Source organism: Talpa occidentalis, unplaced genomic scaffold, assembly GCF_014898055.3.
Source record: "Talpa occidentalis isolate TD23 unplaced genomic scaffold, MPIMG_talOcc4v2.1 talOcc4.9, whole genome shotgun sequence".
Classification (NCBI taxonomy): Eukaryota; Metazoa; Chordata; class Mammalia; order Eulipotyphla; family Talpidae; genus Talpa; species Talpa occidentalis.
This window is the reverse complement of record NW_023605305.1, coordinates 19,822,759-19,836,222: the sequence shown is the minus strand read 5'-3', so window position 1 is coordinate 19,836,222 and position 13,464 is coordinate 19,822,759. Positions and strand designations below refer to the sequence as shown.

General features: G+C 45.4%; 1 protein-coding gene across 1 annotated transcript in view; it reads left to right on the top strand.

Moving 5' to 3' along the window:
* Window positions 1-13,464, top strand: part of CSMD2 (CUB and Sushi multiple domains 2) — a 512,752-nt gene that overhangs the window by 323,399 nt on the left and 175,889 nt on the right. The window contains exon 13 of the mRNA XM_037499127.1: window positions 47-229. Within this exon, the coding sequence (XP_037355024.1) occupies window positions 47-229 (183 nt within the window). The remainder of the gene's footprint in view (window positions 1-46; window positions 230-13,464) is intronic.

Here is a 13,464-nt window from a genome sequence, read left to right as displayed (position 1 = left end):
TACCAAGTCACCTTTTGTGTCTGTTTTCTGTCTTCTTGTCTTTCAGAGATCGAGCAGGGCAGCTGTGGTGACCCTGGCATCCCTGCCTATGGCCGGAGGGAAGGCTCCCGGTTTCGTCATGGTGACACACTCAAGTTTGAGTGCCAGCCTGCCTTTGAGCTGGTGGGGCAGAAAGCAATCACTTGCCAAAAGAATAATCAGTGGTCAGCTAAGAAGCCTGGCTGTGTGTGTAAGTGAGCAGGGAGGAGGCGACTTTGGGGTTTCCACCAAGAGGCAGGGGGCCCGTGTCCTAACTCACCCAGGGGCCCCATCCTTGGAAGGTCGTAACAACAACTTCACTCTGCTTGGTTTCTTCTGTTCCTGGCATCATTGCTGTCTGGATCCTTATTTCTGGCAGTGATGTAGCCAGTAGTGCTGAGAACGGTAGTTCCAGACATTGGGGGACCTTCCTCAGCACCGTCTTACCCTCTCTGGTGAACCCTTAAGAACAAGGTCAAGGCCACTGGGATTTGATTCACCAGACTCATACCTGGACATTTCCTCTCACCCTTGTTGTCACCTGTGACATCATACACACACACACCAGGGTGGAAGGGACTGGCAAGTGGGTGAGACTAAACTCTGTACCAGCCTCTGAGCCTGGTGGGAAAACATGACTTTGCTGGGATATAGGAAGTTTCCTCAAGTTTCTTCCTCTTGGACTGGATTTAGGGAGGGGCGGGGATCAAGCCGTCTTTGGATTGTTGATCTTTTGGAGACGTGGTCAAATGCTCTGTTCTGTGGCATTATCAAAGCAGACCTGTTGGTCTTTCTTTTCTTCTTGAATGGTTTTGACCATACTTTCCAGCGCAAATAATAAAACTTTAAGTCCTTGGCCCCAGTAGGAGTGGCAAGTGTGAGGGGACTGTGTGATGCAAGGGGAAGAAACAGGTTTGGTTTCCATTGAGAAATCGAAGGTTCCAGTTCTCCAGGCTGTCACTTCTTCTCCTAACACTTGGCGCCCCCTTTCTCCATCTCCTTCTACCTGCTTCTCTCCAGGAAAGGCAGACAGCCTGACCCTCTTATTATCATTTCATGCGCTTCTCAGGGCCTCTGAGTTCTGCATGGTAGAAAATGGTGGCTCCTTGGGACTGGGGAAGGGAATCATCCCGGAGTCATCAATGATGGCTGAGAGTGTGTCGTGTGAGTTGGCAAGCTGGGTCATACAACAATGATTATACTTTCAAACAAACAGAAAAATCACTTTGTTTTGGTTTGACAAAGCATTTTTGATGGCTTGTAAATTTATGTAAAAATTTTTGCAGAGGTTTAAAGATCAGATCACTCTAAGATACACATTAAACAAATCAGACTTATTGAAAAAAAATAAACTGCATGAAATCTGCTTATCTCTGCAGCCTGACGTAGTTAGAATATAGTGCCTAACAGTGTTAGCCTTGGAGCCTACTGGAGCCAAGGAAACCAGGAGGGGCGGGGGAAGTCAGCATGGGACAGCTCAGGGCAAGCAGGAAAAAGGGGCTGGCAGTTGTAGAGATCAAGCCCAGGAAGTGGGAGGGTGAAGGATAGTTCTGCAAAGGGGTGCTGGGGACAGGGCCTCAGAAGGTAAAGGCTGCAGGAGTCCCACATGCCATGGGGGCTTACTCTCTAAAATCTATCTCGATAAAATAAGGCAGGAGATCTGGGGCAGAGTAAGAAAGAAATGGGTAGGATAAATTGCCCAGCCCTGCAAGCTGAACCAGAAACCACTAGCAGAATGCTACCTGGGGGGCTATCACTCAAGTCCTCCAAGAACTTGCTTGACTCTAGCTCTTAGGGGTAGTTTTAGAAAACCTTTCTAAAACCTTCAGTCAGGCAGAGGACCTTAAAGTGCTGCTCAGCAGGCTCTTGGTTTCCAGGAGTGAGACTGGCAGCATTCGTGATTGGGCACCGCTTGCAAACAGCCGAGAATAAGAGGACAGAGTCAGCCTGGCAAGTACAGAGCAGTGTTCTCTGTGGTTTAAAATAAGGAAGAGGAGCCTGAGGCTGATTGATGAGAGCTGTGAAGCGGACACTCTAGGATGATTCTGGAATCTAGGGGGATGGCACTCCCATGACTCCATCTTTTCTGGTCATTGGGTGTAACGGGACACAGTTTGCATCTCAGAGACACTGGCTTCAGTGGGCAAAGCTGGGGAGAGCCAGCTGGCCTCATGCCTTTGCACCACAGAGGAAGGTCACGTTCATGCTTCATTAAGGTGAGGGACCACCGTCTGCAGACTGTCAGCTCTGCCAGTGTTTCCATTAGTCCTGGGCTTTGCTCTCAGGGACCTCACAGTCTAATTGGTGGTGAAAGGTGATGATAAGAAAGTCCCACGGTAACTGAAACAAGGTTGGATTCAAGATTTGGAAACATTTCTTAGTCCCAGTTCAGCTCCGTGACTGGCCAGGGCATCATCTCTCCGGTTTCGGATGACTAATCCATCTAACAGGGTTGCACTCCGTGCCTGCTCCAAAGATTCTAAGCCTCCATGGTCCCATTTACAGAAAAATCTAATTATGATATGAACAGTCCTCATGCTTTCCACAAGGAATGCTTGGAAACCACTTCCAAAAGGGGATCGTTCACAGAGCAGGTCAGATTTGGAGGGATAACATTCAAGTCTGGTGTTCCTCTCCTCACCCCTAATCAAATATATCCTAGTATGTGATCAATACCTGTAAGCATCTATGAAAATATATAAAACAGTGCACTCCGTCACTATGTTTTAGCCAGCGGGCATAAATGTGCAGTCAAAAGAACAAGTCAGCATAAGTGTCCTAAACATCAGCACACATTAGTCACAATACATATTAATACAATAGAGCTAACGATACTGTTCTTTCCTTTTTAGGATTTAGAAGGGGGTTGGGGAAATACTTGGATGGCTCAAATTTCTTTGAACAATTGTCCAGAGAAGTGCCGAGTGGTGCATTGTTCTTCTCTTGCAACATTTTCTTCAAAGCCACTCTTTGCTAGGGAATTGCACAACTGAGACCGTAAATACACTCTTTCCTTCTGGTTCCCAAATATTTTCTGTAGCAAGCAGAGACTTCAGAACCATTTCATTGGCTTTCGAGCTGCCCTCACAGTAGTAGATGCTCAATAGATGGTCTTTTTTCATCTTGGTTTTAAAACAGATGATGTTTCTCACAGTGAAAACCATTTTCAAAGACAAGATGGAGCCAGCCTCTTTCTTCGTACTCTCTCTTCCTCCTTGGTTAATTCACATCTCCAGGGATTTCTGCTCAAAAGCAGCTGAAAGTAGAAACACTTTCCATCTATTCAACAGTATTGACTGAGTGTTTACCCTGTACCAAGTGCTGTGCATGGTTTCAGAGTTCTCAGCCCCTGCCGAAGAAATTTGCTTAACCTGGTATCCTGATGAGAAAGTTCTGGCCACATTGCATGTATTCTTCACCTTCCCAGATATTCTGGCAGTTTCCTTCCTTGCAAAAGAAAAGAGAGCTTTTTCCCCACAGCCGAGTCCAGTTATACCTCCACAACAAGAGATACACTGAGAAGCAAGATACAAATAACTCTGATGGTGCTTTGCAAAATACTTGATGCTTTGTTGACAGGCTAGCAGAACACTTCACACTTCATAAGGAAGCCAGGAAACCAATTATCAGTCCATTAACAGCCACTTTCAAAAGAAGTTTCAAAACAGCTTTCGCCAGAGATATGCCAAGAATGTACAAAAGCAAGCTTTCCCTCGCCATTTTGTAAACCACCACTGGAAGGTGTGAAACCTAATTGCTCATTCTTAATGTATGTGGCATATGTGTGAAATGTGAAGGCAGGGCCGACTGGGATGTATACAAGTATAAGTTACAAATCAACAGCCCAGCCTTGGGAGAAGTGGGTCCTTGGTCATGCAAAGAAAATGGCGCAGAGGATACAGAGCTTGAGCCAGGCCTTGAAGAGCAGAAAGGTATAGGAGGATGTTCCACATGGGGATGTTTTTGAGATGGTCCTCTCTTACCCTCAAAGTTCCCCACCCCCTACTCCCCTACCCCAGTCTGAATACACACACATTTTTGGACAAAGGAGTAGATTTGATCACTAGATCATGGAGATTCTCAATCTTAGTATCACTGACACTTTGGACCAGATAATTCAATATACAGTTGTACATTATAGGATATCTTTGCAGCATCCCTGTTTTGACACACTAGAAGCCAGAAGAGCGGGGTCTCTCTCTCTCTCTCTCTCTCTCTCTCTCTCTCTCTCAGTTGTGACAATCCAAATATCTCCAGACATTGCCAAATATCCCCTGAGAGAAAAACCATTCAAAATGGTCTTGTCTTCTTGTCTAGGATCCTCTAGTCTCATCAAATTCCAAATTTGAAATAATCTGTGTATTTGAGGCTCTGAGTAACATCTATGAAGTTATGGCACTGAGGAAGCATGGGGTGGAGGAGAATACTGATGATAGCAAACGGTTTGTCTTTGGGAGGATATGAGTCTTCCCTGCAACCTTATGGAGTATTCTCTCATTTTATAGATGTAGACAGAGTTTTGGGAGGCAAGGTAACTCACTGGGAGATTATAGAACCATTACAGGGTGGCCCAGAATTTGACCTATTAATTGACAGAGCAGGCTCCTAGCCCCAAATCCTATACTCTCTTCATTGCACCAGATTTCCAGAATCCTGTGGGTCATTTGCAGCAGGAAGGACATGGAAACTTTAAGACAAAAATGCTAGACCCTAGTACCAAAGCAGGCTGTTGGCTGAGTTACTCCCATAAGTAACAGAGATTAATCAGAGGCCAGATCTATGGCCTTGTTGATACTAGTATTATATACCACTTAGCCTTTTCCCGCTCTTTACATATCTTCTGCCCATCCGTTTATCCATCTATCTGTGATTTATGGAGTACCTACTATGTACAAAGTCAACTGCATAAGAGGTTATGGCTGTTCCTGGTCAAATTCCAAACTGGAGGACCTTGGGGATGGGAGGTGGGGGTAATCCTGCCCAGTTTGTGAAGGGGCTGTCTCTTAGTGCCATGTCCTATACAATGTGCTGCCCCTCTATCTCAAGAAGTATCTGAAACTCGAAGGCCAATACTCAACACAGGTTTCTAGTATATTCTACTATTTTAAGTTTATATTAATGTAAAGATATAAATAAAATACTTATGATTTCACTTCCTTTGACCAAAGTCAACTTCAAATTTAGTCATCCCTTGTTGTTCTCACCCATGGACACATAGTCCATATGCTCGTGGTTCACGTGGATATACATGTGTGTGCTCAGAGAGAATGTTCCATCTCGCATCCTGTGTTTTACGGCTCACATTAGGTTGTATATCTTGGCATGTTGCTGTGTGTCTTTTGTTGTCCTCATCCTTAATGTCTATGGAATATTCTAACCAATTGTGTTAATTATTTTATATAAGGATGGGATGAACATCTTCATGCATGTGGCTTTTTTTTTCTCCTTCTCTTGAATTATTACCTTAGGGTAAATTTCCAAGAGTGAGGTTGTCAGGCCAGGGTATGAATATTTTTATAGTTCTTGACCTACACTCTTCTATGGCTTCCCCTAAACGTGCCAGTTCATAATGCTAATAACAAAAGCTGTAAGATTAAGAGTCATATAATATGCTGCTTTCCCATGCAGAAATATGGCATATATCTCTTTTATGTTCATCTACATTCACTTTTCTAAATATAAGAGCTTTGTGGTTTTCTTCAGATAGGTCACATTTATCTCTTATAACCTTTATCAGCTTCACCAAACCTCAAGTATTTGTGTGGCCTTTTAGAAATTGCTAATTTAATAGGTATACGTTGAATATGTCCCTACAGCACATCCTTGTCGACTTCTGCAAAGTGCCAAATGTTATGATAAGTGCTGCAGCTCCAGAGATGAGTTGGGCATAGTCCTTGACCTCAAAGAGCTCGCTCGAACGTGGAGACAGACATAATTATGGAAATTTAAGTGCGCTTTCGTGGTTCAAAATAGGATCTGCCCCCCTAAAGATTCGTTCTTTGATTTCCACACATACTCACTGAGTGCCTGCGACACGGCAGGCATCAGAGTGGGTGTTGGGCACAGGCAAGCGACCACAGAGCACAGACCTGACGTCATCACCATCACAATAGTTGGGATCGAGAAAAGGAAGGATGAAGTTGGGGTCCTGTTGGGAAAGGAGACGCCCAAGTGGCAGTCCTGGGTGTTGAGAGGTGCCCTAGGGTGTGGGTCTCTGGGCAAGAGAGGTGTTTGCTGGATACACACATGGGCACACGCACAGGCGCACTGCCAGTCTGGGCACAGTGGGCCCTGAAGGGGCTGGCTACTGCTGCCAGATATATGCAGTGAAGGAAAGGGGGGGGGGCATCCTTGGGAGTAGGGTCTGGAGAGAGATGACTTGGGACATGTCTGTCCCTGATGCAGCAAGAGGTCAAAATGTCAGAATTTCCATCCCAGGACATGGCAGAGATAGGCCACCTGGGACTGGCCTGCATCTGGCCCTTTCTAACAGGACCACAGAATATTTGCTCTTTGCAGTATCCCTAGAGAAACTGTCTGTCCCGAGATGTGGTGATGGGTGTTATACTAGGCGCTTCCTTTTAGTGAAAGGAGCTCTTTCTTTATCGTGAATAGAAACTCTTTTATGATATTTGACATATTTTCCCAACTTTTGTTTTCTTTTTTAAAGTTTTCTTTCACTATTTTGCATGGGACAGTTATTTTACATTTTGATATAGAAAGTTCTCTCACAATTTGTGATTTCTTTTCAGAGCTGACAAAGTGATCGTTCTGCCATGGATCTGAGAAGCAGTTTGTTCTATTTTTGGTTATTTGTCAGTAATTTGATTTGTTTTTTAAATCTAATTTGTTAACCCATCTGGAGTTTATTTAGATGAATGTATAATATTGTCCAAACTATTACACAGTTTCCAACACAATTTATTAAGTAATTCATTCCCCTTTTGATTTCAGGGAAATGAATTGTTTTATCACATACTGAATCCTCAAATGTAGTTAAGTCTATTCCTTGAGTCACCACTTTGTTCTGCTGTTCTATTTCCATCTAAGCACCGGTACTGAATAATTTTAATTGTTGTTTTATAATATGTTCTAATATCTGGCAGAGCTGGAAACTACTCCTTCCTCCCTTAATTATTTTCTCTTTCAGAATATTCATTGTTATTCTCATCTGTTTGTTGTTCAAGATTAATTTTAGAATCATTTTGTTACAGCAAAAAAAAAAAATCCTATTGGGATTTTGTATTTGCTCTCCTATTAAACTATAAATTAACTTGAGGAAAATAAGCATTTTTATAATACACAGCCTTCCCATTCAGAAACAGGATGTCACTCTTTTTGTTCATCTGCTTTCATTTTTCTAAATAGAACAACTTTGTGGTCTTCTTCATATAGGTCACATACATCACTTGCTACCTTTATTTTTAAAATAGGCAGGTACTTTTTTGCTTCCTCTCCCCACCACCACCTGGACCTCCGGCCCTGTGCATGGGTGAGCATGTCCTCATTTTTCCTCCCCTCCCTGGTATTCCCTATAAATATATAATCCCAGATTTTCCACGAGTGCAATTTCAACCATCCTCTCCTTTGGCCCAGAAAATGTGATCACAAAAGCTAGAATCCTTGGAAATTGCCTTTTTCATGTGTTGGGAGCCAGGATCAGGATCTGCCTGGCTTTGGAAGAGTATTCCTGGCCCCTGCCTGTGACCAGGGGCAGGGGTCATCATAAAGCCTATGTGAGCTTCCTCTCTGCTTGATGGAACATTCTCCTCATTTCTCTGGGCTTCCCTGGAGGTCCCATTAACCCACAAGTGGCCTCAGGAAATAAGCTGAAAACATGGGGTTTGCTTCAGTCCAGATTTCTATTTCGGGCCAATTTCTGGAAATGGAAAGCCAACATGAGCAGCGTAGGCCCCTCCTCCGTTCCCCAGTTCTCAGGACCCTGGGCACTGGACACCTGTGGCCTCACTGTGTTAGTGACATGCAAAACTTTGGAAAGACCCCACTAACCCCCCACCACTAACCCAAAGGCACCATTTGCTTGAACAGAAAGTCCTGGTGGTGGCAAGAGGTGAGGACTCTCTATCTGCTCCTGCATAGGGAAACGGGCACAGCAGTCATGGTTGTGAAGCATGCAGGACCCCAGGGGCAGCCTGGGAAGGGTAAACAGGAGTTGAAGGAGGCCAGGACTGGGAGAACTATGGAACCTGATGGAGGGCTGTCTCACAAAGGTGGCTACCTGCACCTTAGATATCCTGGGAAAGGGAGTAAACACCTGTCCTACTAGGCCAGTGGGGAGTATATGTCTCCTGTTACCTTTATTCCTTAATAGATACTTTATGAGGGAGACAGCTTCTGGGTTGAATCAGGTCCTTACGCAGAAGAATAGAGTCTCCCCTGATGCAGCTGGAGGCTGCAGTTTCAGGAAGGACGTTACTCACAGCAGGGACTGGAAGGGACTTGTGTGCTTACTCTGATGGGCAGAGCCGAAGGGCACCTGCTTTATCGAGGAATCCAGAGGGGGTCATTCCCTTGAGTAGAAAGTCATGATGGTAAACCAGAGCAGAAACCCAGTTCCTGGACTGGGGCACAGATGGTGGGACAGGGGAGGTCCTAGAACTGTGGGCCCAAGGGTAAGTTTATCTCCTCACAAGGCCACCTGATGCTGACTCAGGGGAGCCATGTGCACACCTCACCATATTGAGTTAAGGGGATGCGGCTTCCCCATGATAGTCCCCATGGCTGGACCTGGCTCAGGATCTGGTTGTAAGAACCAAGCCCAAGGAATAAAGGTCTTCCGCATATCCCGGGCAGGTTCCCACCAGGCAAAGACTGTCTAGGGGTGACTGGCAAAGGAGCTTACAGCATGTCCCAGGAAATAGTCAACACTTTTCCTCCTAGGCCAGTGTGAGTCACCAACATTACCTATTACTTTTATTTTTAAATCAGCAGATACTGTATGATGGAAGGCGATGTCTGGTGGCCCAGTTCAATCTAAATGAACTCAGAGTAACCACTACAAGTAGCTAATCGTTATACAAAATTCTGGCCTCATCCTCAGAAATTCTGATTCAACAGGTCTGGGATGGGACTCAGGAATTTGTAGTTCTAAAGCCTTCTTAGGTGATTTGTGAGCCACTAACATGGAATACCTACTGCATGCCATTTCCTTACAGAGGAGTATTGGGTTATTTGGCTCCCTGACAAGATGTCGACCCCCCGAGGCATGAGGCTATGGCCCTACCCTGTGGTAATATGTTGTTGTCATTTGATATTGTTTTGAGGCTGGCCAGGTTGAGGTGCCATAACTTGGTCTTCATGTTTGGGACCTTCTGGAGTCCAGGGAGGGTGACCTAGTGAGGAATGGTCCACTACTCTGACTTTGTAACTTGACAGTGCGGTTGCCTGCTGTTCCTCTCACTTGAATGCAGCAGAATGTGGAGGGAGGAGACTGCTATGCATTGATGTCATGCTTTGCACTAGAAAAGTAATGGGCATGAGACTAACAGGGCCCTTGCCCTCCCAGAGTTCAGTCTAGTAAGTGCAGAATGCACGTACTTTTCTTTATAAAGTCCTCTTTGTATCATTGTGATAATAGATGTGGCCACAAAGTACTACCAGAATGTAGAAGAAGAAATGTATTCCAAATGGAAGACTTTTAAAAGACTTCTTGGAAAATCATAACACTGGCAGAATTGAAGCCCGCTCCAACTGAAAAATTTGTCCAAACCCAGATTGCAAGCACAGCTTAGCACAGTACTCAACGCAAAGGCCATAGCCCTACAGCTAACAGTCCAGGTCCACGGAATCTTGGGGCCACGATTGGGTGGAATGGGGACTAGAAAAGCTGACCGGGGGTCTAATCCTGGCTGTGACCTCCACTAGGGGAAGATTTAGGGGATGATCTCTGTCTGCCATTCTTACTTCATCTTTCATCGTTGGGATCAGAGCTAATAGGTTCTTTTCTCACTGTAAAATTTTCAGTTATACACATGCCAGGTGTGTTCCCCTGATCTCACCACAGTTCATGCCTTCTCCACTCTGCTCCACCAGGCCTGCCAAGGAGCACTCATAGACACCCAGGGTCGCACCAGTGGGGGCTGTTTTCACAGCTCCTGGCTTAGGAGCTAGGGACTGAAGAGGTTTTTCCAGAACCCTCCCTCATTCTGTGAGTCTGTGGGCATATTTGTCATCTCACCTGTTTATAAGCGCATCGCCATCAGCCTGCACTCTGTGGTTGCTGGGCAAGGCATGATTCACCTTCTCTTTGTCTTGGCTACTTGTTTGGGGTTTATAGGCCTTTCCCCCAGTTTCTTTGTACAAAGGAAATCTTCTGAGAGGCTCAAGGGAGATGGGTGCCATAGGCCACCTGATCAACTCCCATCTTGCATAGGGAGCCAGGGCGCGCTCTGCCCAGTCTTGATGGTCACTCTCTCAGGCTAATTGTAAAATGAGTTTTGTCAGAATCTTCTGGATTTAGAGTTACCTGCTCATTCACTGAGGATTAGAGGAACTGAACACCAGAGATAAATCTTTTGGCCTAGACTCTTCCTTGGTTGAGCAATGGCTATTGCCCATGTGGGGAGATGGGCAGGTGAGGAGATGCCTCTCTTGCTGACTCAGTAGACCAGCTGGGACTCAGAGATCCCCTCAGCAGAAAGAAGCACATGTGGAGCCATGGTCAGCCACAGCCGACATGGGAAATGCCTCTTCTGGTTTCAAATTCAACCAAAATCAAATTTGTACCTCCCACATGCATGTTGCTGCTCAGTGCCTCCAGCACAGTGAAGCTTCCCAACAAAGGTGGGATTTAGAAGTTATTAGTCCAACTTTTATGTATATGGAAACAAACTCAGTAAGGTTTAGCTGCATCCCTCCCAATAAAAGTGTCCAACTAGTGAATAAAAAATGATAGGCAAACCCAAGCTTTCCAGAAGGATTCACATTTGCTCCAGCTTTGGGGCAGTGGCTTGTTATGCCTGTGCATACTTTCCAAAGAATTGATACTCTGGACACAGCTTCTTCACTGGAGTGCAGAGCAGGGGTCCCAGTTCAGAACCTGGCCGTGGCCAGGACTTTGCGCCATCTCAATGAAGTAGGTTCACGGCCAGCTTCATACCACCTATGTCTTGGGTGGGCTTAGTCCAGATGAATGGCAGGGTAATTCCAGACAGCAGGTTATTCCCAGAGGATGGGCAGGAGGAGGCATGGTGCTAAAAGTAGTCAATTCGTTTATACCATCAGCCTGCCAGCCGCTAAGGGGGTACAGGGAACGGGGTTCATAGGAGGCAAGAACTTAGCAATTGTTCAACTTCCACCAGTGAGCTTTGTTTTAGGATTCCAGTTCCAGAAAGGGATTGGATTATGAACAAGGAGCTTGAAGCAGAAGCTACTCCCTCACAATAAAGGAGACTTTTGTGGGAAGAAATAAAAGAACCACAAGTGGGGTAACCATGCATCCCAATTTGCTTGGGACAATCCCAGCTGATACCTTTGTCCTAAGGTAATTCTTAGCAATACTGTCTCATTCTCAAATAGTGTCCCAATATGTGGAGTGTATTATGTGGCTTCCCTAGCCATGATCAAGTACCAAGAAGGGGATTGGACCTAGGTTGAGTGCTTTAGATGCTGAGGGTTATCTCTGAGCTAAAGGCCTAAGAGGCACTGTGCGACTGACCCCTTCTTTCCTCTCCCCTCATGCCATGCCACTCCCCCCTCACTCACTCTGCCCAGTCACACTGACCCTCTTTCAGATCCTCAAATACTCTAAGTGGTTTCCTACCTCAGTGCCTTTGCACTCATGGTTCACCATGGTGGAATGCTCCTCAGGAGACCAGATCTTTCTCATCGCCCCTTAACTCTCACCTCCCCAGAAAGGCCTTCTGTAATCATTTTACCCAAAAGAGAAATCCTTCATTTCTGTTTCCTTCATACCCTTCTTCATAACTTTTCCTGTGGTATCAAAAGTCCAAAAGTCTCATGAATTGCAACAACAAATATTTACTTCTTGCACACATCCCATGAAGCTCAGTTGCACTTCCAGGGCTCAGCTGGGCTCTCCATAGTGCCTCGTTCTGGGACCCTGGCTGAAAACCTACATGTGCCTAGGGCATTCTGTCCTTATGCAGAAAGCAAAAGTGCAAGGGGAGAGAGCGAAACCACTAAGCACATTGAAAGCCACTGCTTGTACAGGCCTATGTCATATCCACTCACAGTGCAGGGGCGAAGTCCTCACAAGGCCAAGTACAAAGTCAATGGGTAAGCAAGAGTTTTCTGTCTAAAAGGAAGCATGGCACAGGCAGGGAGGGAACATGATTGAGAACAAATCATACAATCTACCACAATGAGCTATGCTGCTTGTTGGTTGTAAACTCCCTGAAGGCAGAGTGTATAAGCCTCACTCACCATTGTATCTCCAGGGCCAGTCACGCAGCAAATTCCTAGTAAGTGTTGGTTTCCTATCTTTGTTATAGCTATTCATTGTGTTAGTATAAATGGTATTATAAAGACAAAACCAAGTTGGGAGGTATAAGAGAGGCTCTGGTTTGGAAGACATTTGACCACCTAGAGCCTATTAGGCCAGAATTTTATTCTACAGCCCTTAGGCTGGCATAGCTCATTGTGATGGATTGCTTTAGCCCATTCAGACTGCTATAACAAAATACCACAGACTGGGTAGTTCTAAACCATGGAAATTTACTGCTCACAGTTCTGGAGTTTGGACATCTGACATGAGAGTGTCAGCACAGTCAGGTGAGGGTCCTCCCCAGACAGGGACACCTGTATCCTCACAAGACAGGAGATTAGAGGCCTCTCTGGAGCTTCTTAATGAGGCACTAATCCTATTCATCCATGGACTCTTCTCCATGATTTAAGTACCTTCCAAAAGCCCCACCTACTAATACCATCCCCTTGGGATTAGGATTTCACTATAGGAATTTTGCAGGGACACATACCTTCAGGCCAGAGCAGGCACTGAGTAGGATGAGCCTGGGGTACAGACTCTGTGACTGCAGCCAGGAAGGGTTAAATGGAGGTGGGAGTGACCCACACCAGGCATGGGGTTAACTTTACACATGTGTGGGGCTATAAATCATCTAATATAGCTGGAATGTAGGATGTAATAGGGGTAAAAATACATAGCTGGCAAGGGCCTTAGGTCTTTGAGGCCCTTTTGTGCCCTTTTGAGTAATTTGGGCTTTTTCCTCTGTGCAATAGGGAAACTCTAGAGAGTTCCAGGCAAGGATGTAACATCATGAGCATTTGTGGTTTACTTATTTGCTCTAGAACCAGCATGGAGGATGGACTCAAAAGGAGTGAGATTTAAAGCTGGGAGACCAAATAGACAATAGGAAGAGGCCTCAACTTAACAGGGGCTGATGAGGATGTGACAAGTACAAGGGATATTGAAGAGATAGAATCAACAGAAATTGGTTACTGATTGGG